Consider the following 23,988-nt stretch of genomic DNA (forward strand, 5'->3'; position numbering starts at 1 on the left):
AGCTGATTAAGATATGGTGACGTTTTTTTTAAACCTTGTGTTTATGTGCGTTTGTGATGGGGGAAGGGGGGCGGGGCTGCTAGCAGTACAGCCTATAGCGCCCCCCCTCCAAAAAAAAAAAAAAATTACAAAGAAAAGTCTTTAATAAAAGTCTCAGTTGGATGAAGTGCTCACCATATTAACGTCTTTTTTAATACAACTTTTGAGAGAAACAAAATGGCTTCCACTGCAGATTGTCTGTAAGTGTGTTAGGTGATTTTTTTTTTCTGGTTTTTATCCGACTAGCAGCTTTGCTCATTATTATTTTTATGAGTGATTATTACTAGGCATTAGTAGACTGAACAGCCGCGGATAAAAAAACAACCAGAAATGCCACTTTATACAAACTATTTAGTCAGTGTGTGTGTGTATACATATACAGTATATACACACACATACATATCTATATATACCGTATATATAATCATATATACCGTATATATATATATATATATATATATATATAATGTGTGTGTGTATATATACACATATATATGTATATATATACACACACACACATATATATATTATATATATATATATAAATAATGTGTGTGTGTATGTATACACATATATAATTATATATATATACACATATATATGTATACACACATATATATATACACATATGTATATATACACACACACATATATATATACATATATATATACATATATATATATATATATATATATATATATATATATATATATATATATATAATGTGTGTGTGTATATATACACATATATATGTATATATATACACACACACACATATATATATATATATATATATATATATATATATTATATATATATATATATATATAAATAATGTGTGTGTGTGTATATATACACATATATAATTATATATATATACACATATATATGTATACACACATATATATATACACATATGTATATATACACACACACATATATATATACATATATATATACATATATATATATACATATATATATATATATATATATATATATATATATATACATACACACACACACATATACGTCTATATATACATATATATATATATATATGTATACATATACAGTGTATATATATATATATACACACACACGCACACACACACACACACTATCCACAGACATGTACAAGTTCATCGTCATATAGCTTTTTGTTCTAAATGTTACATAGGCAACTTGTTTTTCTGTTTTTGTTTCCATTTTAGCATATTAGAGACCACCGTAAAGTAGAAAACAAAAGAAAAAGGCACATCCGAAGCGGCGCGGTTGGCTAGATTTTCAGTCCTGGTTTGGGTGGGGGGGGGGGGGGGGGGGGGGGGTGTTGAAGTTTGTAGGTATTTGGCGCTTCTAAGGGTCATCCCGGTGCCCTCCTGCCGCCATTTTGACATCGTGGCTTGACGCGAATCCAACTTGGCCGGAGGCTTGATGTGGGGGGAGGAAAAAAATCCAAGCGGGGGGAAAGGCAACTTTTCGTGTGGCTTGGAAACAGTCACAGTGTAGAGTTGAGGAGATGGCAGAATCACAGTCACATTTTGCAAGTCAGTATACAAAAAAAAAAAAAAAAAAGAGAGCAAAAGCAAACGAAGAATCCCTTTCCCTTATCCCCCTGCATAAAATACATAAGACTTTGGCAGCTGTTCGGTGAGAAGGAAGCGTAACAGTTGAAGCTACAACAGTGAGAACTTTCCCAAATGGCGTCCGTCCGTTTTGCCCTCGCCGTCCATTCATTGCGTTTAGTGCTTGTCCTCAATCGGGTCGGGAGTTAACTGGAGCCATCCGGGCAACCGCCGGGCCGCGCGCTAAAAAACGGTTGGCTCAAACGTGATGCAATTTTGGCTCAAAAAGGGAGCGGCCGCCCCCTCGTTTTCGGCGCCCAAAAGTTGGCTCGCTTTGGGCAAATCCTGCTTGATCAGGACAGTTTCTTTCATTATAAATGCGTTTCTTTTTTTTGTCCGGAATACATTGGAGGGATATCAAATCGGTGGCAATCTGGCGATCCTCAAATTCGGGTGACTTGTGTGCAAAAAAAAAAAAAATATGTGACCCCGACCCCCCCCAAAATAAAACCAAAAAAAATCTCTCACTTCCTTATTGAGCCGCAACTGTGTTATTTTTGGCCCAACTGTCTTTTAGATTGCACGTTCAGGCTTGGGGCCCTCCCGTTATCGCGAGCGAGGGGCGGGCCGGAGCTCATCCCAGCCGACGTCGGGCCGATTTGGAAGCATTCAATAAACCTAACGGGCACGCGGCCGGAACGCGGGAGGAAGCCCGAGCCGAGGCGGGGAAGCGGAACCGCCGACCCAAGAGTCAAAAGGAGAAGGCGGAGACATTCCATCCGTCCGAATTGTAAAGCGCTCGTCGCCGGCCTCCGACGGCCGGAGTCCGGAATGAAGCCAAAGAGGGAGACGGGAGGCTCGGGAGCGGCGGGGGAAGGCGGGGCTACGGCTCCCCCGCCGCGGCGCTGTTCTCCACCAGCGGGAGCCCGTGCGGCAGCTCGCGCTTGTACGTCTTTGGCGGCAGCTTGGGCAGCTGCGGGCCGGAATTGTGGCGGGGCGGCACGGGCGGGGCGGCCGCCGCGGGCGCCGGCAGGGGGCACAGGCTGTTCTGGCTGGCGCTGAGCGGGCAGCCGCGGCGGGGGACGCGCGGCGAGGGCGTGCCGGGCGGCGTGTTGGGCGAGGCGGGCGAGCTGCCGAAGTCCCAGTGGTAGCGGCCCACCGGCGAGGGCTGCAGGTTGAGCGGGTAGTTGATGAAGATCTCCGGCGGGCGCTGGGGCACGGGCGGCGGCGTGTCGGGGAGGGGGTCCCGGGGGGGAGGCGGCGGGGGGCTGGGCAGGGGCCCGTCCAAGGGGCCGTTGTAGCCCGGCGTCCGCGGCTGCGTCCTGGGCAAGGGCGGGGGCAGCCGCGGGGGGATGGCGGGGGGGCTGTCCGACCGGGAGCTCTAACCGCACACAAAAGCGCATCGTCAGCTCCAAACCGATTGACAAACAATTGATTAACCGGTCAAACGGAATATCTTTGCGTCTTCTCTATCCGCCTAATTCTCTAACCGAATCAGGCGAAGATGTCATAAAGTCTCCGTTTCGGTAATATTCCTGCACGTGAACGAGGACGGACTCGGACGTCGGTTCAGTATGCTCGCTTCTTTTCACGAAAAGAATGCTAAGGTGAGCTGCCGTTCCAGCTAAAAATGTGTCTTATATTTGGGGAATTACGGCATTTTGTCATTTGTCAAAACTTTACGTAACGCATTGAAATGAAAATGTCAACATTTACAAATGGCGTCAGCAGTCTTGAGTCTTACTTTGCTTTCCGACATGGTGTCCTTCCTTCGAGGCGGAAGGGGCGGCGGTTTGAGGAGCTCCTCCCCCAGCTGGTGGAGGCTGCCGCATGACACGGACTGGAACTCTGACAGAAAAAGAAAAACGCGAATGAAAAAATTCACGCAAAAACACACGCAAAAACTCTTAGTAGGACTACAAGACATATTCTTGAATAGCAGTTACGCATGGCAGCAGGGCTGTCAAAATGAATCGAGTCATCGAACCGATTATGAAATTAAAAGACGGTTTTAACGATTGCGCAATCACTTCGCGCTATTAACTAAAAGCCCAAATCTTTTCAGCCACTCGGCAGAAATGATTCTCCGATTTTTGCGCTTTCATGAAAGCAGACAGATGTTTGTTGAAACAAATTTCACACGTAGAACATAAAAGTCGTATGAATTTCTCAATATTACACGACATGAAAAGTGGTATGAGGTGCATGATATGAATAGCTGCTAAAGAATAGGAAATCTTAGGAAAGCAGCATTTTGTCATTCAGAGTGGTAGCAGTAAAAGCCATGGGTAATTGGGTTTTCTAAGTAGCACCTGGGGGAAAAAAAAAAAGGGGCACTCCGAATCCGACGACCGAGGTCAAAACTCACTTGAAGGCGGCAGGAGAACCGGCGCAAAAATGGAGTTGGAACCTGCGGGATCCAACAAGGGAGAGGTGAGATTTACTGGATGGCTAAACGATCCTCCCGATTGCACGCGGGTCCCGAACGCACCGCCGAAGGAGCTGCTGAGGTCGTGCTCCATGAAGACCGAGCTGAGGTCCGAGGAGGCCGACTGCGGCGGCGTGGGCGTGTTGGGGGACGTGGGCACCGAGGCCGACGCCGGCGTCTCGGCGTCCGCCTCGGCGATGCTCCGGAAGGTGATTTTGTGGGCCGGCTCTCTCTCCAGGGGCACCGGGTGGCCCTTCAGGGTGCCGGAGGTAGACGTTCGCACGGGCCGGATCCCCGGCGATTTCAGCGTGTAGGTCGTCTTTCTGGGCTGGGAGCGGGAGCGGACGCGCCGATTAAACCCTGACATACACTTCTGATAAAGTAATACATGAGGCTGAGAAAAGTAGAGGCAAACATTTGGGAAACATTGCCCCCTGGCGGCAGGATAACAAAGCGCTTGATTCGTGATGATGATTAAAATTCGAACCCTAATACATATATTGCTATTATCCTCTCCCTGGGCAGCAATGCGGTAAGTTTAGATTACAAATATTTTTATATAGGTTTTTTAGGTGGCAAAAATAAATAAAAGTAATGCATTGGCTGTTTTTAGACAAGGAAAACAAGTACTTAGACGTCAACACTAATAGAAGACCCGAGAGGTCGAGCGTGTTCCTAGCAAGATGTCAGGTTAGCAAGCAAGACCTTTTGGAAAGGTATCAGAAGGTGGCGGGCGTCGGCTTACAAATCGAGGCGCTTGTCTGCAGTTCCTGGGCTCGATCTCCATGGACATGTTGAACAAGTAGTCCGAAAACTCCTTTTCGCTTCTGTTTCCCATCGGGTTCAAGTTCTCAAAGAACCTCTGAGGATTCGAAACAAATAAGTCAAGACCAAACTGACGTGGAATTCTTTGTAATACAAATATTCTGAATTAACAGAATGATAGTGAAAAATGCGGAGGCATGTGGAGATATATTGAGCGATTTGGAATGATGAAAATTCGTTTTGCTTTTTGGGGAAACAATTTTAATATGGATGAGCTGAACATTGAAATGTTGCAACTGTTTGAATGGGTCAAAAAGTGCGGAAATGAAAAAAATGAATGAATGAGCCATTTTGGGGGTGAAAAGTGAGATAGTCATGGGAAAAATGCACGTGCACGCACCCTGATGTCGTGCTCCACTTTAAGGCAGTAAGGCTGGTTCTGGTACTGCTGGATCTCGCCGGTGATTTCAGCCACTTTCCTCCGCTTGCTGAAGTTGATCAGCTCCTTGCCATGGCGTTTTAGGAAGTCCGGGTTGCCCTCCTCCGTCTTGAGGATATTGGTCAGGTAGATACCTGTGGAAGGGACGGCCCACGTTTTAGCTCCGAGGAGACAAAAGATGCGCCTTGGGTTTGCGGCCGCCGTACCGAAGAAAGGCACGCAGGGTGGGTTGATGGACTTGAGTTTAGCTAAGTACTTCTTGAAATGATCTTGACTGAGTTCCATGGCCTCCTCCAGGATCCTTTTCTTTCTCTCTGGTATGGCCTGCACATACACAAATGGTCAAATGGGGCAGTTTTTGGCAAATACGGTCAATTTTTTCACATTCGACACCGATATTGATGTAAACATTTTGGTGCTGTCAAGTTCCAATTCATTTTCTCTTAATTTGAAAAAGAAGTTGCAATCTTCCCGGAACAACATCAAAAAGAATGACAATAGATTTGCTGAGACCTGCGGAAAACCTGATCACGGACCCTAGTTTGCTAAATGCTAATCTAGAGTATTATTTACCTCATAAGTGTGGTCCAGGCGGTAGACGGGGACAGAGTTGATGGCGCTGACGACCTCCAGCACGCCGTTAAAGTTGTTGAGCTCCTGAAAGACCTGCAGAATCTCGATGACGCGCATCCACACCGCCACGCGCTCCTCCAGGTTCATGGTCTCAACGATGCACCTGATACGGATTGGTACTTTTGTTAGTTTGGACCGTACCGCACGGATGAATATATGGCGCGGCGCTCACTTTTCAAACCACAACGTGAGGTTGGTGGTGTGCCGGATCATCCGGAGCAAGTTGGGCGAGTTCTTTTCTTTGTCCTCTTTGGTCCACACGCTTCCCACAAGCTCGGACGGACGCACGGCCCTGCGGGCGGCCGGAGCGCCGTTAACGAGCGTTTGGCCACCCGGCCGGCGAGACGGCCGTCGACTCACCTGTAGAGCTCCGACTCCAGCAGGGTCAGCTGGCGGGCAATCTCGATGGGATGCAGGGTCATGAGGTCAAAGGAGTCCACCTGGCCGGCGCGGCAGATGTGCCACTCTATGGGCGGGGGCGGGCTCTCGAAGGTGATGTTGTGGCTCACGCCGTTTGACTGCGTCTGCAGCTTGCGCCGGATGATCTTGTTGATGGACTCCACCCACTTCCTCATGGACTTGCCTGGGGCGGAATTGGTGGAAACGTAATGGAAAGGACACGAAGAGAACAAAAGACTTTTTTAATTGCTCGTACGCAAAATTAAAGAAACCATACATCAATGTCAGAAGCAAAAATGCACCCCCAAGACACTTGGGACCTTTCTTATATCTCCTTTCAAGCAGGATGTCTGACCTCGCAGTTGGATTTTGCTTGTGATGTATTCCTCTAAGCGAGTCCTCAGCTCGGGGTCGTTTTCAAAGTCGTAGAAATGATGCTCCACCCACTGGCGGAAAACGTTGAGAACCCTGTGGAGCAAAGACAAGGCAGAACGGAGCAATTATCCCAGAAGATCCGCATGACCCATTTTTGCTGTATTTTTGGAGCCGTGGGGCTAACCACAAAGATTTTAATAACTCCGGCTTCCGTATTTGTATACGTTAGAATCTTGTCTTTTTGAATGAAATGTTAAATGCGTATTTGGTATAACAAAAACTCCCGTGGTTAATAGAAATGCATGCAGCCCAACGGAGATGTTTTAATTGTTTATTAAGTTGCCAATCTCTCACCCAACTTCTTATTTGAAACCCCGTCTAGTTTACCTGAGCTGGACCGGCTGCACGTATTCTTTCCGGAACCTCTGAAGCTCAGCCGCCATGGGCTGGTCGCCGTTCCAGAGGGCCTGCCGGTCCTCCTCCGTGGGCTCCGGCTCAGGGATTTCAATCCTAAACAGGCAGGAGAACGGGAGTTTAATGGCATAATAAGAATACTAATAAAAAGACTTTGCGATGTGTTGAAGGGACAAGAGTACCTGTCAATCAGCAGTGTCAGAAGTTCCTGAGGCTTGCAGAAGGATCGGTATGTGGTCAAAAAAGTGCGCACAAAGTTCGGATCTAAGAGAGAGACAACATTTAGTTTGGTGAAACTAATATGCGAGTAAGCTAATTATCAAAACTGGAGCAAAACCATAATAATTTGGGGGGATTGGCCTTGGTTTGCGCTCCACTTATGTTGTTACAATGGTCAAAAGCAAATCTGAATCAAAATGTGTCCATGAATGTCTTTTTGGTACAGTTTATAAAATATTTTGCTTATTACCTAGCAGAAAATGCCTTGTCCCGTAGTTTATAGCTACGACGTAAAACAAACGGTTACTGAGCCTAACCCTTAATTCATAAACATGATTACATTTATTACTGTACTGTGATATTATTTTTATGAAAACCTGATGCGCTAGACGGAATTTTTTTTTGGACAGATTCAGAACCAGACAAAAAAAAAATGTACGTTGACAGGTTTACTCGAATCTCTGATGAAGAAAAGAGTAAAAATTCCTTCAATTTGTGTGTTCATCGCATGAGATAAGCATTAGCGACACCAAGATTGTTGGGAGCCGGCGGAGAACTCTGCTCTGCTGAGAAACCGGAGATGATGCGCTTTTGAATCACGTTTTTTACATTTCTTACCAGCATACATGTGGTACGTGAGCCTCTCGATGAGTTTGACCACGGTGCCCGCCTTGATGATGGGGATGCCCGTTTTGCTCTGCACTTTGTCCTCAAAGACGATGTTCTCTTCCGAGTCCTGCACGGCGAAGCGGTAAACCTCCGGCGAGGGCAGCCGGAGGGGGTGCGCCCGCTCCTCGTGCTGCAGCACCGTGTCCAGCATGCGGTCCAGCGTGGAGCGGTACTGCAGCGTCACCAGCGCCGCCATCCACGCCGCCTTCTCCTCGGCGCTCCGCGCGCAAAACACGGCACAGTTCTCGTCCTTGCCTATCAGTTCGAAGGCGTGCCGCAGTCCGAGCCCGAGGTCTCCGGGCGAGTCCTCGCGGTCCACGATGCGCACTTTGCGCAGAACAAACTTCTCCTTTAGGCGGTAATCGGCGCCGCTGCCCGCGCCGGGCAGCCGCGAGCTCTGGTTGGCCTTGCAACTGATCATGAGACCGTCAAAGAGGAAGTTGTGGCGCTCGTGCTTGGCGCCGGCGCGCAGCAGAGGACCCTCCAGGATGAACTCGCTGCAGCACTGGCCGATGTCCTTGCCCTCCCAGCCGTCGATGCTCTTCTGGATCTCGTTCATGCGCTTGATGGCCAGCTGTTTGCTCCGAATCTGACGACTGTACAGCCGGTACATGGGCTCGCTGCGGGGATCGCCAAAAGCGCGAGTCACACGCCAGCCCTCGAAAAATGTACGTTTTCCTGCACTGGTGTCATTTTCTTTTCCCGCGTGTTTTCGACATAGCTGTACAAACGTAAGCCTCTTCGCACATACCCGGGTTTTCGACGAGGCTGTTGCTTGGCATAGATGCGCTCCACGCTCGACTGGAGGTTGAGCAGTGCCGTGATGGCCTGCTTCAGACACTCCCGGTCATCCTGGTCTTGACTACGCTCCTGAAGTTGCTGTAATTAGAAAAAAACAAACAAGTACTGTACTGTCATCACATCTTGCTCCCTGTGGCAATGTGGAGCTAGGTCATATGGTTGAAAAATGTATCACAGTATCTTACCAATTAATATAGATACATTTATACATCAATATATATTTATATATTATTCAATATATGTTGAATGTAACGTATTTTTTTAAATATGGTACTAAATAGGAATGTTTGATACCACTTCACCAGTATGAGCACTCAAGAGATGAGCGTGAGCTATACCAGTATCGATACATGGAGAATAATTTATTAAATATCGACAAATTAAAAAGATTACAGTTAAAAATAAAATAAAAGACTAGTGTCAAGAGGAAATTTACAATTGAAATATTTGGTAGTAAAATGTGCTATTTTTTTTTCTTCAAAATTTAACTCCTAAATGCAAGAGCCGTACCTGCAGGAGTTCAAAGTAGTGCATGCAGTGGTACACAGGCACCATCATCAGTTGTGGAAGGACGTACTGGACGGCCTCTTTGAAACCTTCTGCTACGGACTGAGGGGAAAAGAAATACATGCAAAAATGAGTAATAACAAAAAAAACAAGCCTGTGGATTCCTAACTCGCTTCTAATGTGACTTGAGGCAAAACGGGAAGGGGGGTGGGGGGTGGGGGCATTCATTTGTTCCCCCCACAAACACAAACATGTCAACTCTCATCCTCATTTTTACAAGTTCTGAAGAAGCTTAGACCCAAGATGGCTGGCATGTGTTTGGACTTGTCCCGATTGCGTATGTTTCATTTTAATTTCGTGCAGGGCGCGTTTGATACTAAATGATTCCCAAAGAAAACTCAGAAGATGTACAGTACAGCTCGCACGTTTGGAAAGGCTGACATATGCCAGAGTGGGGGCGGGAAGAGCAGTAACCAGAGAAGAAGCGGCCATTTAAATCTCCTCTTCCCCCGATGGGAGGACTGGACAATCAATATGCTCAAAGTGGGGGCACCGCAGACCCCCTGTCCCTAAAATGGTTGCCTGCGAACCCTAGGTGGATGTTACGTTGGCGTCAAGCCTCGTGGGATCAGGCCGCAACCTCCGAGCGCGATTCCGTGCGAGGAATGTCCAAAAAAAACAACGCGGCTGCGGTGAATAAACTGTACACAGGACGCCCAATATGTCGCAAAATCCTCCAGGGGAGGAATTCCACCCGGCGGCCCAGTCCGGCCTGGCCCGGCTTCAAAGCACCACAGGAACAAATAGACAGAGTGACCTGACTTTTACCTCCGTGCAAAAAGTATTTTTATTGTCTTTTTTAGGGTGTGTTGTTTTTTAAGAAGCGGGAGTGTAAATGGTTTATTTTGGAAAAACACACAGTGAGCTCTAAAACCAAACACAAAGGAAGTCAGTAACATCTAGCGATGAAAAGAGCACCTTTCATTTATGAAATCAAAGGTGTTAGCGGCTACTTCTTAGACATTTGAGGATGTGCAATCCGGGTATTAATGAAACTCCTCAACTCACTTCAAATTGTTACCTTGGCACAGAGAGGCCCCCAGATGGAGACAAGGCAATGCTGTTATTTCTTTGGCCTGAACAAAAAGGCTTTCTTTATCAATGACTAACAGGGGCTAGGCTATTATGATACGTGAATTTTTTAATGTCAAACCATGACTTTGGAAGTTCAGTGTATTTTAATATTTCATATAAAATCTATCCTCACAAAATCCCAATGGCGGATTGCAATTATTTCTTTCCCACTAAAATACAGTACAGATCAAGGTATTACAGAATTTGTAATTGGTATCAAGGAAGTAGGTTGAAGTTAAGTTCTTTGTATGTGTGCCTTGTCAGGAAGGTTCCGTGAAAGCACGCGCCCATTGAACTCATTCACTGCCGATTATAGACATCAAAGATCTATTTTTACAGAATAAATGAAACCACTAACTGAAATTGACAGCGTTCCAACCGGGCTGGCAGTGAATAAGTCAAAATATTGCTGTAAAGGTTAGAAAGATTTTTACGGAAGATTTCCGTGTCCATGACTACTTCTGGGAAAATGACAGTAAGAGCAAAACTGGCGGTACCTGGAAGTAGAGGCCCACGGTGGGTCGAGCCATCAGGTTATTGAAGTGCTCGTGAAAGTCTCTGCTGAGGATGTCCTGGGAGAGCGTCTCATAGGGATCGAACGCTTGCTCCTGCACGCCCGGCGGAGAACCGGGTTACACCATACATACGCACGGACGCCTTTATTCCGCGGAGGTGAAAAATGAGCGCACCTCAGCCAGGTCCTCGAAGCAGCTGCCCACCAGCGGGTGAGGGCTTCCGTCCGCCGTCATCTCCACGGCGTCTTCGATGAGGCCCAGCAGCTTCACCGTCAGCTCGTGGATGTCCAGGATGTTGCTGAAGATCACCTCCACATCCTGAGCCGCAAATCAGAAGTTGCTTTTTACTTTTGACGGCATTTATATAGACAAGTGGATGAATCGTGATGTTTCTGGAGATACAAGAATTCCGCCAGACACCGGCTATATTTTAACTCATTCAAGCCCAAAACATATTATGTTTATGACATATGTTTTCATTCATTCAGTCCCAGACACTTATTTATTTTTTCAAAATACTTAAATCGTCATATCTCAATGTCATTGATTTCTTTAGTACTTAATTTATTTAGCATGAGTCATTTTTAGACCCCACTTTATCCAAAATCTAAAAAAAAAAGAAAAAAAGTACCTGTCTGTTTTCAATGTCTGTTTTTGAAAAGTCATAATAATATGCCTTAGGGATTAAATGAGTTAATGACACCCGTGACCCCCGGGAGGATAAGCGGTTAAGGTAATAAATGGATGGATGAGTTGATTACAGAAGACCCCGACTAAATCCACAAGAAAAATGGGAATGAGAGGCTGTTGTATACTGTATACATATATTACCCCCCCTGCCCCCATATCGAGGAAAATAAAAGCTGATCAACATTCAATATGTGCTTTCCAGGATCAATGGGGAAAAAGGGGTGGAAAAATGCAAACGTCACTTTCATTACTATTACGTAAAAGGAAGGTGCCTCCTCTCAAAACAAGAGTGAGTGGAGCAGAAGAAGCGGCGGCATGGTTTTTCACCGGCAGGCGGGCTGAGCAGACATAATTGGCGCGATTTTGGCGAGGCCGTCCTTGTCTCAACATAATAACATGCTGCGCATTCCGCGAGGGCCTCCTCACCCGAGCCGTGCCGCAAATTACCCCGAAAAAGAGCAACTATGCATAAGCTGCAGCGGCGGGCCCGACTTTCCATTCACGTCTTCACATAGTAAGCAAAGCCGTGTTTGGGTTTCATTTGCTACGCCGTGGGTAATCCTTCAATACGCTTATGTGGGATTTGGCATAAATGTGTTTGTAATTACACTAAGCTTGAAAAGTTGACAGTTAGTAAGCCGGATTCAAAGTTCTCCCGGGTGGCGGCGTAGAAGCGGCGGCCCGTGCGCCTCACTTACTCGCGGCGTGAAGATTTTGGAGTTGGACAGGAAGTGGTGCCGGAACACTTTGATGATGAGGTCCAGCTCGCGTAGGTATTGGCGCTCCTCGGCGATCTCCAGCCGCACCAGGTCGTCGTACGTCAGCTCCCCCGACGTGGAGGGCTCATCCGCGCACTGCGACATGAGGCCGATGTCATCCTCCTGGTCGAACATGTCCATCAACACCTGCAAAGTCAAAGCGCGTGCGGGCTTTTACAGTCATGTCCTGGTAGGGGTGACCGATGTGACCTTCAAGTAAAATCAGGTGTTTCAAAACGGATTTTGATCCATTTTTCACATCAAAAATGTAGCTCACCACATGAGTAGCTCACTAGCTTTCTAAAAGTGACATCGCAAGGGTATATTCTAATTGCAAAGGCTTACAACTTGGGGGGAAAAAGAAGAAAAAAAAAGTCATTATTATTTTGCATGTAGGTATATTTATTTACTTTTGTAGTGTCTTGATAGGTTAAGTGCTCAAGAAGTGATGTCCATGTTTCCATTATTATAAAAACGAAATATGAAAAGGTCATGTCATGTCATAAAACCACATTTTTGCTGGAGTATAATTTATGACTTGCATTCTCAACACTTGTCTGCTACACTTTTTGTTGGCGGTTGCTACAGTGAATACAAGTCTTAAGTCGAACTTAAACCTTCAAGACCAGAATATTTACAGAAGTAAAACTAATATTGTTTATTGTAGTACAGATTAAATTATTACTTGGGTTTCTTGACAAATAAATAGGGAGAGGTCCTTGGAAAATAATTGCACAATAAACCAGAATCACAATTCGATTACATTTCAAAATCATTCAGTAAGCCCCTGGTATAAGCAGTTGACACACAAAACTGGGGAAGTGTTAAAAAAACAGAAAAAAAAACAAGAAATCAGAAATAAACTAGAATTTTAATGCCACAAACGATTCAAGAAGTTCACCTTGTCGGCACACATGGATACTTTGATATCCTGCTGGCTGATCTCGTAGTGCCGAATGTTGCCCACATAGTTGCCGGCCAACTTCAAAATGTCCGCCGATATGTACTCGACGACAGCCACGATGTAGAGTGACACGTGGTAGTCCACCCTGTAGCCCAGGACCTCCTGCGGGGAACGCGCAAATAAGGAGTCAGCGGGCGGCGGCGGCGGCGTGTCACGCGGACGAATCGGCGTTTCCAGAACCTTAAGCAGTGGGTGTATCTTGTCCACGGGGAGAAGTAAGGGATTCCTCCTCTTTCGCTTCTCGATGGCCGACTGCGCGTCGGCGATGGCCCACTTGTCTATCGGGTGGGGGAAGGTCTTCTGAACTCGCTCCTGGGGACACGCCGACGTAGATCGAACGTTAAGCGGACGCCTTCCGAAGACGGCGGCGCGAGGCGGCCAGCATTTTACCTCCACGTCCTGCACGGAGCGAGGCTGCGCCACACACAGCATGTTGAGCAGCTGCAGGATCAGCTCCTCAATGTGCTGCAAGGCGTCCTCCTTGGCCTGGAGGTTGGGATGGACCTGCTTCTGCACCTGAACACATGGGAAGGAAATAATTAGTGAGTAATGGCTTACTCAACTGATTTATGCATAAGCCAGGCCTATAAGACCAAAATATTATGCATAATAAGTCTGGAATTGTGTACCGTAATACAGATTCATCCACTGTAGAGGTGCAATGATGAATTGACACCTGATCGATGACCAAATAAACAGATTTTTATTATTTTCTATGAAATGAGACGATTAGCATTGCATTGATTCAGAGTAAAATGTTTGCAAACATCTGCTTTTGTTTGGGAATATTTCTTTCAAGTATTTTCTGACATATTATGGCTCAAACAAGCAATCAGAGGACACAAAATAATTATATTCTGCACTGTTAATTTAAAAAATTGTAATAGTTTGTTCATTTTGTGTTTATTCAATCCCAGGCAGTTATTTATATTTTTTCTTGTGACAAGCAGAGGTTCTAAAAATGGCTTGTTAAATGATTTAAGTACTAAAGAAATAAATTAAAACATGTCTTTGTAATTGAATGAGTTAGAATAATTACAATGTACAAGTTTATAAAGTAGAAGAAGTAGGTTAGAGTGCAGCTGCATTTATAAGTAGCGCAATTAGCTTCTCGTCAACGTCGACACTAAGGCATAAACCGAGGGCGGGGCCTCAGGTGTGGACGCGCCCCCGAAAGATGTTGTCATCGGGGCCGCGCCTGCCGAGCCCTCTGGCAAGAATGCAGTCAGTTGAGATGGGCCCGAGCAGGTGGACACCAAACAACAAGGTGGAGTAGCGTGGCAAAGTAGGCCACCGGGAAGGCAAAAGGAAGGAAGGAATGTGAGCGCTAAGACATAAAAAGGTCAACGTCATTGGTGCCGAGCATTCCTATGCGCTGACTTGACTGGAGATGCCGCAGGAAGTCTCCTCCGAGGGTTGTGGCTGAGATCGACTGCTTAAGAAAAAAAAAAAAAAAAAAAAGTCCTGCCCTTTACTTGCGTCGTGAACTTTCAGCCTACAAGCCAAAAATCAAAAGTTGTCCGGTTTGCTGTTTACGGACGTCGGCTCACTCACGAGACTGACTGGACATAAGATAGCTCGACATAGAAAAAGCACGCACTTGCTAGGAATAAATAGATGTTATTAAAAGCAGAAGTAGGCTATGAGGTGGAATGTTGCACGCGTGCACTTGACCAAATTCCAGAGGACGCCGAGAGTGGTGAGTCACGGCGGCGCGCAAGCACGGGGGTTTCCCCCTCCTGCTGCATTCACCCAAATTGTTGGCTCGCTTCACCGAAGCCCGCGCGCAACACGTGTCAACCGCCGCCGCCCCCAACAAGCCCTCCACACGCCCACCGGACGCCGGCGCCGCGGGAGCGAGGCGGAAAGACGCACGGAGATCGCATCGGCCCGAGCGCTCGGGATGAGCACGCAGGAGCTTTCGATACTGCTCGTCAAAACAAAAAGACACAAAAATACTAAAAATAATATTGCATGAAATACAGATCTAAAAAAAGGACAAATATTGAATATATATGAAGGTAATAATGGACATCTATGGTCCGCAAAGGCAGTGAATGAGTTCAAATGGATCTAGAACCATCAATGGCAGTAAATGAATTACCAACAATTACCCAATTACATGTAAAAATATTTTACTCACACCGCTTCTAAACCACTTTTTATAGACGTATTATTGATGAATACAATTTCTAATAAATGAATGACGAGTAATTTTACAGTGCTGTTTCATTTAGTTTAGATCTGAAAAAAAGGCTATATATACACCACCCCCTCACAAAAACACACAAAGTAAATTTAGGTTTAACCTGTACTAAATTAAATATAGGACAAAATACAAGTGAGAAGTTTTAGTCTTTGTTAAAAAACAAAAAAAAAGTTTAAGTGCGAAATTAAATTAAACCAACAACAATTTTGGTCAAAATGCTCCAGTTGCGCATTCTCAGCTCCCTTGTTTGGAATAATGTGGGCTTTATTTTTGCTTGATTTAGACTATTGGTAACATTAAAAGTTTTTTTTGTTTTTGTTTTTTAAATGGAAAACAAAGGCTGGGATGTACAATAGCAACTGGACAGTGTTGATACAGGCTTAACATGTCTAATTCAATTGATTATTCACTGGGCTGTGTGTGTGTGTGTGTGTGTGTGTGTGTGTGGGGGGGGGGGGGGGGGGGGTTACATGGGGCTCAGGTTGCAGGTTGTGTGTGTGTGGTGGGGGGGTGGGGCTTGTTATTAAAGCCAAGCATGTGTCACTGTTTGTGATTCACGCCATGACATCACCGGCCATTACGAGCAGACTGTCTGGGGAAAGCACAGGGCAGAGATCAACTCGCAGACAAATGACACGCGCGTGCAGGTTCAAACACACTCACACACACACTCACACACATACACACACACACACGCACCAAATCATCACACGCAGACAAAAGCACACAACGCAAACAACAAAATTGTGGTAATGGCGATGCTTAAAAGGCAGCTTAGGGACATCCGTGATGTCATCAGCTAAAAGGACAAAAGTCTTGGGACGCAACGGGTATTACGTCAAGGTCGGACTAGCAATAACGTTCCTGGGTCAGCCTGACCCGAGATGTGTTTAACTGCACAAAAGTATCAGAACAGAAAAAAGAAAATCCAGTGACGGCTCTATCACATTACTAAGTACATTCCTAACTATTGCATTAGAAATGTAATTAACAGAAATGAATGAATAAATAATGCTTGTATAATGAATTTCTTTTCCTTTAAAAAGGGTCAATATGATCCGCAAAAAATAGAGTGTCGCTCATGATTTGCATTCTAATTGTTGTCAATCCACTTGAGCGTCGTAGCTGCTCATTTTTGATGAAAACCAATGACAATCAAATGTCCACTTTTTTGCGAACACTCAGGCTAACATCAAAATGTTCTTTTTTTTGTATAGAGCTGGAAAAACAACCCCAAAAATCACACAGTCACAATACAAGTCACTGTGACATCTGTTACAAAGCTAAGTACTGAACATACTAACCCTGCATGTTTTAGTATTTTATATGTAGATGATTTCAAATTTGATGGAATGACCCTAATAAAGATACAGTCCACTCTTGGGACTTAAAGAGACCGGACAGTTTCAGCGTGCGAAATGATGGTCAAGGTGTTAATTAAGCAGACTTGAAATCTGGCCGGTCGTAGCTTTAAACGCCGGCCGCCACGGCCCGTGAACTCAACACGGCAAAGGAATGAAGAAAGCGTAGACGCGACTCTTGATGCCAGCGAAAGGCCAGACGCCGGGAATGCGCAGTTGTCATTGACGGTGGCGTGTCAGGAGCTAAATGAACCGTGTTACGCGACGGCCGACACGAGCCGCCGCCGCCGTCCGGAATAGCCGGGACCACGCGAGAGCACGCCGTGGTCGAGACGGCCAACGCCGTCATCGCTTGATGTGCCTGAGAAAAGCTAGCATTAGCCGACTGCACATTCGTGCAATCAAAAGGTCAAAACAGATTTAAAACACATTTGATAGTGACAGCCCTACTTGATATACAGTGACCCCTCCTACTTCGCGATCTCAGATATCGCGGTCTCAGTAAAAAAGCAAAAAAGTACATTATACAGTAATGTATTCATCAAATAACTAAGTAATATTAGTTAATAACTATGTTAAGAATTCTTCAAGCGATAGATTCGTGACGCTTTTTATATTATTTTGAAATGCTTGCTTTTAATTTGTCGGGTCGCGTTGCATTTCCGTTTCCTGTTTTACGTTCTCTGTGCGTCATTCGGCTCGTTATGGTGACGTAGTGAATGACAACGTTAGCACATCTATATAGTTTATTATCATTTATGTTGATAACGCACGCTACTGCCTATGTTTAGTAAGCGACGAGTGTTTATTCTGTTGTTGTGTTCGTTTGTGTAGAGGTTGCACTTAATAGTTAGTAGTTGTTAGTTGTTGCTAACCCGCTAACGTCGGCTAAAAATACAGTAAATTCATAGATTAACGTTCGGCAAGTGTTTATATGTTAGTTGACTGACTTTAACATTGTATATGAACATACAATAATGTTAATAAGGATAATGTAATGTTAAATAATAGGAGAAAGGAAATAAAATACGCAAAAAATACCAAAAAAAAAACAATTGTTTATGGTTACTGCGGCTATATTGGGATGTACATAGAAATCTAGGAACTGATACCCTACTTCGCGGGGGGGTTGACACCCCCCATTAATAGTGAAGTGGGGGGGAAATCGCTGTATTTTCATTCCAAGTTCTTCAAATCAGTTCCGGTTAGTAAAATAACGAAAAAAGCGTTCGGAAAGCAAATAAACAAAGAAAAAAACTAGAAGGCGTCTAGGGGTCAAGAGCATAAACAGCTCTTGTGTGTCTGAGTGTGTGACACTTTCCCTGCAGCGCTTGCGTAACAAGTTGAGACAAAGCGACGGCCACATCGCCTGCTCTCGCTTTCGCTTCGTTTGTCTCAGCGGCCGACGGAGCAGCGGCAGCTTGCCGTGTTGCTAAGCACGATGGCACCGCGCAGGACTCCGCTTGGCCCCCTCACAAAGGTTCCGAACCAGTAGCGGAATTTGAATTTCCAGCTAATAAAGGCCTAGCTTAAAAATCGCAGATGGACAATGATAACTTGCTGACAGTCAGATCAGACCAAAAGAGATAACGATGGTTATGGAAAGAAAGATATAATCGTCAAAACAACTTCCCCTTCTGGAAGTTTCCTTGACAGTAAACTCATGGGAACCATTTTGGGGTTTCTCACTGAATAATGTGACACACACACTGAGGAAAAAAAAAATATGTTCTTCACTTGCTTACTTTTCAAACTTGGTCATGGTAAATCTCAAAACATTTTCCATTATTATCGTGAGAGCACAGCCTCTTAACTGGGGATGGGACCTTTCAATATTAATCACATTAAAACTCTCATGTTAAAGGCCTAAATGATTCCGTCTCAAAAATAATTATTTTTGTGTAGTGAGCCGTATCTTGACAAACAATATCAATTAATAAGTCTAGCAGTTTTAGTGGGCTTTCCTGACATGTCTGCTGTAGTTATCTTGGAAAAGTAAGTTTCTTTTACTTGGTTTTGAATATTTCCAAGTTAAGTAACTAGTTGTCAAAATACATAATTATTATTCAGCAATACGAGCGCTTTCTTTTGTGGCAAATGTTTGATGTTATGAAAACGTCACGGCTACAAGGACACACCGAGAAGCGGTTACGAATACAGCAAAGCGGTGTGGATTCGTTTTTCACACTATTTTCCACTAAATTTACTGCTCTGAGGCAGGAAAAATGGCGTAATAAGTGGAATATTGTTTAAAAAGGGAGTCAAGACACATCTGCAAACATTTTGTGACTGATTAACCCCAAAATAACCTTCGGCTGTTCTAGTGGGCTTTCCTGGCATTTTTAATGAGAATTTCGAAAGTCGAAATTTTGAATTCGAATGGCGAAGACAGCAGGGAATTTTCTACCAAGTTCCTTGTTTTGAAGCGTAAAATACAGAATAAAACAGAAAAGTACACTGCGAAAGTTTGCTTGGCATTTTTCTCAGTGGGTGATCCCATTAATAAATTCGTAGGAAAAGAAAATGAATTTTCGACCGCAGGTTTGCATCACATTGTTTCCCTATGTACGACAAACAAAAAGGCAAAATATATACACATAATATCAACTTTTAACTATTAAAAATTGTGTAAAAAGTAGAATATCTTTTTAAATGGGAGTCAGGACACTTGCAAACATTCTGTGACTGATTTGGTTAGCAAAGTTTTTGATTCGAGGGCCACAATGGCTTCAAAAATTTTGCAAAAGGTCTGAACCAGGAGCAGATTGACGGAGTGTTTTGATAATTCACATCACAAGAGAGAAAAACGGGATATCTAGAAAGCATGTGCTTTCATTTCAATAGAAAATCAACAAACGCATTTTAATAGTTTTTTTCAAGTCCCATGTATTTAACTGCAGTATTTATTGAAAAGACTTTTACAGCAGCTGAAAATTTGATGAAAATAAAGCTTTTTTAATTGCTAACAGTTACTATTTCAAAGAATTATAGTTCTGCTGTCCTTGAGGATGTTAACATTATCACTCTTTTTCTAACTAATTTCTTTGTGCTTAGCGGACCGGATAAAAAAGCTTGATGGGCTGCATATGGCCCCCTGGCCGTAGTTTGCACATTTGCTTAACCCCAAATAAAGTCGCGATATTCTAGTGGGATTGTCTTGCATTTTTAGTGTAATTGTCGCAGTTAACCTGCAAACTCAATTACTCGGTTTTGAAAGTTACTAAAACTGGTTACTTGTTATTTTATTACGTTATTGTTATTCGGCAATGCAAGTGCTTTTTAATGGCAAAATGTTGATGTTGTGAAAACGTGAAGCCCCCGTCGTTTACCTTGCGTAGAGCTTGCACGAAGAGGCCTCTCCACTTGTGACTGTTCTCGTCACTGGAAAAGTCGTAGATCTGCTGGGGCTGCATCGCTGCTGCGGTGGTGGCGGTGGCGGCTCCTGGCGTTGCCGTGCTCCGGCCCGAACTGTCAGCATCGGCCCCGGCGGATAGTGAGCCCCCTTTTGTGGGTGGGTGGGTCAGTCCAAGGCGGCAGGCACGGCTTAAGACTCCGTCCGTCGGTCCGATGCGGCCGGCTGCTTGACTTGTACTGTATGTGAACCAGGCTAGGCTAGCTCGGCGGCGGGGGTGTCTTGTTTGAATTTTTCTCTTTTCTTAAGGCGGTGAAAATCGAGCTACATTCGGGATGAAGCACATGTAGCTCCGGGGTCCACTCGTTAGCTTTAGCTGCTAACGAGAGGGGGTGAGGGGTGGCCCAGCGTTCCGTGTAAACACAGCACGGACGGCGGCTAACTTGGAAGCTAACGGCTAACAACAAGGTGGCTAAGTGACACCCTCGCCGATTAAAACCTACCGCAGGCACGTTAAGTGGAATCTAGCGGCGACATTTGGGAGTTTAGAAGGCCGATAAACAATAAAAAAATGGCAACGCGGTGGGTTCTTAATCGCCGAAAAAGACACCTGTAATGCTAGCTAGCTAGCTAGCTCGCTCGGCGGAGCAAAGCCGCCGCTGGCCTCCGACGAACAAGGCACACTTTCTCCGCAGTCGCACGGGAACATCTTCTCCCGCTGGAGAGCGTTCAAAACCCCCTTTCAAAAAAAAAAAAAAAAAGAACCAGTAGTCCCAATGCGGAGAATTCCGGCGGAGATACGGTCAAGTCCCGCCTGGGGGGAGCGTCTTCTCGAACCAAGCGGCGGTGGCGGAGGAGGAGGAGGTGCAGCCAGCCGGGATGGTTTTTGGTTCGCTTTGGGAAGTCGGACGAGATGTTCGTTCGGGGCAATTCGGCTGCCTGCCCGCCCGCCTGCATGCCTGCCTGGCGGTGTTCTTCGTAGTCATTATTATTCATAAAAAAACAAGTTTGTTCCAAGAAAACAATGTGTTGTTTACGTCCACGTCTTGCATTAAAAAATGTCTAATTACAAATGTAATTTTGGAGGAACCAAACTACGGCCCGGGGGCCATATGCGGCCCGTTAAGATTCTTAATCCGGCTCGTCAAACAGGAAGAAATTATCACTCGGGAAAAAGACGGATAATGTTATTATCCAGATGACTAACAACTACAGGCGCTTTAAAATAGCAACTATTAGCAATAAAATGTATTTTCTTCATTTAATTTTCAATTGTATCTTTTCAATAAATAGTTAAATACATGGGACTTGAAAAACACTGTTGTAATAACAGCATATTTCAATTAAAATCTAAATAATATACATAAAAAAATCATAATTAAAAATCCTGCATTTATACCTATTGGTAGTTTTAGATCGCAGTCCATAAATTTATCAAAAAAGTCAATTTATTTTTTAATACTAGTGACTTCTCAAAGCCAAAATGAAACGTGGAAATATTCATCATTAGGCTACATACCAATACATATGAACATAAACACACATATATATATATATAATAAATATATATGTACACACAAAAATACTCGAAATGTATGTATACATTTTAATATTCCTTTAAACTTTCGAGACGTGCTTTTTTAAAGCGGGACAAAAGCGCCAAAATAAAATAGCTTATCAAATTTAATGTTTAATTCGTTACATTTGGAATTGAATAAGTAAAAATATTAAAATGAAACAAATTTGACTTGAATTAAATTTGCATTATTAATTGTGTGTAGAATGACAAATGTTTTACTAAATGTCAATGAATTAAATTACCAACGATTATATGTAGAAAGAAATTTAATTATTTCACGGTTCTGTGCTGCATACATTTAAAGGTTGATGTGACCTGAGTGCTCGTATGCCCTCTAACGGACGGAAATGGTACTACTCCCAAAATAAAATAAAAAAAAAATATTACAAACAATATCGAAATATTGACTGTTTTTTAGAGCTATGCATATAGAGCAACAATGACACAAAAAATGACCAAAAGAATAAACCAGGTATAACTTGTGTCGTTTTAAAATATTTTCTCTTTATTTTATAAAAAGACAGTAACATTCATTTGTCCAAAACAAATTCATGTTTAAAGTTATAAGAATAATTAAGGTGTAAATATGGCATAAGGCAATATCCTGAGTTGCGCGTTGTCACGATGCAGTTGAGTGACACTGAGCAGGAAGTCAATAAAAAGAGGAAGAAAAAAAAAAGCCTTATTGTAGAATGACGACATACAGTATATTTTCATTCCAACAAGTTTAACTATAGCACACTTTAGAATTTAAAATTAAAAACAGAACATTTCCAGAAAAGCCACGCATACCCCAAAATACTGCTATTCATATATATATATATATAAAAAAAAAAAAAACATTTCTGGTCGTGCGTGGAAGTTTCACTTCATTTGAGTACAGATTGCATTTTTTTTTTAAATGACGTAACACAGCCCCGCCCCCCTGCCCCCACTTTAGCGTTCTTAAAGCATCGTCAAATCACTTGAAATGTAATTTTGAAAAAAATAATCTTCGTTTTGGTTGTTTATCACTATATATATATATATATATATATATATATATATATATATATATATATATATATATATATATATATATATATATATATATATATATATATATATATATATGTATATATAGTGTAACCAATCACTTTTGAAATAATCAATTACTCTAAGTAGTGAAGTACTATTTGGCTAAAAGAGGGTCTAAAATGTCTGCTTTCTTAGTACTTCTTGACATATTAAAATGCTGAAGTTACTTTACGAAGGTACTTTAAGTAAATAAATCATAAAATAATTGATTACTTTATGTAATTAAAGTAGGTCAGTAACTTGGGTAACTAAAGCTGCAATGATTACCAAAGCATTTGATTACTTGATTACTTTATGTAATTAAAGTAGGTCAGTAACTTGGGTAACTAAAGCTGCAATGATTACCAAAGCATTTGATTACTTTAGGAAACTAAAGTAAACAAAGTGGAGTAAACTCACATTAGTACCTAATTACCTAAAGTCATCAATTAGTTTAGGTAATGTTGTACTAACTGGCTAAATGAGGGTCTAAAAATGGCTCCTTTCTTAGTAGTACTTTAGGTTATTAAAGACTAAAGATAATTTACGCAGGTAAATTATAGTACAATTATCAATTACTTTAAGCAATTAAAGTAAAGATCTTGGCTTGTCAAGTACTAAAGCTGCAACGATTACTAAACCATTCAATTATTTTAGGTAACTAAACTAAAGGTGACGATACTTGATTACTTTAAGTACTTTCATACTCGTAATTAACTATGAAAATAATCAGTTACTTGCAATAATCACTTTAGGTAAGACTTTGTACTTAACTTTTTAGATGCTACTTTGGCACTTGACAAAGTTAAAAAAAAAAAAAATATATATATATATATATATATACTATATATATATACTATATATATATATATATATATATATATATATATATATATATATATATATATATATATATATATTAGTATATACTGTATATGTATAGGCAATTAGGTGTATTTAGACACACACACACAAATTAATGTTTTATATATATATATATATATATATATATATATATATATATATATATATATATATATATATATATATATATATATATATATATATATATAAATACATATACATATATATATATATACATATACATATATATAT

General features: G+C 42.9%; 2 protein-coding genes across 2 annotated transcripts in view; both read right to left on the minus strand.

The window, feature by feature from the left end:
• Window positions 1-1,046: 1,046 nt before the first annotated feature.
• Window positions 1,047-21,129, minus strand: sos2 (son of sevenless homolog 2 (Drosophila)). The gene is made up of 23 exons (XM_088433827.1): window positions 20,215-21,129; window positions 13,706-13,831; window positions 13,496-13,627; window positions 13,253-13,417; window positions 12,292-12,498; window positions 11,078-11,221; window positions 10,886-10,996; window positions 9,258-9,356; window positions 8,698-8,825; window positions 7,896-8,566; window positions 7,241-7,322; window positions 7,032-7,154; window positions 6,625-6,737; window positions 6,231-6,453; window positions 6,043-6,162; window positions 5,811-5,973; window positions 5,444-5,561; window positions 5,199-5,371; window positions 4,779-4,895; window positions 4,097-4,361; window positions 3,974-4,015; window positions 3,350-3,453; window positions 1,047-2,986 (listed from the first exon to the last, which is right to left on the minus strand). The coding sequence occupies exons 1-23, from the start codon at window positions 20,296-20,298 to the stop codon at window positions 2,489-2,491; spliced, it is 4,008 nt and encodes a 1,335-aa protein (XP_088289953.1). The 5' UTR covers window positions 20,299-21,129; the 3' UTR covers window positions 1,047-2,488.
• A 2,858-nt stretch (window positions 21,130-23,987) lies between these two features.
• Window position 23,988, minus strand: part of l2hgdh (L-2-hydroxyglutarate dehydrogenase) — a 7,259-nt gene continuing 7,258 nt past the window's right edge. Inside the window, exon 10 of the mRNA XM_088433262.1 lies at window position 23,988. This exon is cut by the window's right edge and continues 550 nt beyond it. The gene's annotated coding sequence lies outside the window, so the exon portion shown is untranslated.

The sequence above is a fragment of the Hippichthys cyanospilos genome, chromosome 14, assembly GCF_059441005.1.
Source record: "Hippichthys cyanospilos isolate Australia breed blue-spotted pipefish chromosome 14, RoL_Hcya_1.0, whole genome shotgun sequence".
Taxonomy (NCBI): Eukaryota; Metazoa; Chordata; class Actinopteri; order Syngnathiformes; family Syngnathidae; genus Hippichthys; species Hippichthys cyanospilos.

What these genes read in the sequence shown, in the direction of transcription:
- sos2 (XM_088433827.1), bottom strand. Translation starts at nt 20,298, where the DNA reads ATGCAGCCCCAGCAGATCTACGACTTTTCCAGTGACGAGAACAGTCAC. An exon ending in CACGTACCACATGTATGCTG is followed by an intron (nt 7,323 to 7,895) that starts GTAAGAAATGTA and finishes TCTCTCTCTTAG; the next exon opens with ATCCGAACTTTGTGCGCACT. An exon ending in CTCACGTTGTGGTTTGAAAA is followed by an intron (nt 5,974 to 6,042) that starts GTGAGCGCCGCG and finishes AATCCGTATCAG; the next exon opens with GTGCATCGTTGAGACCATGA.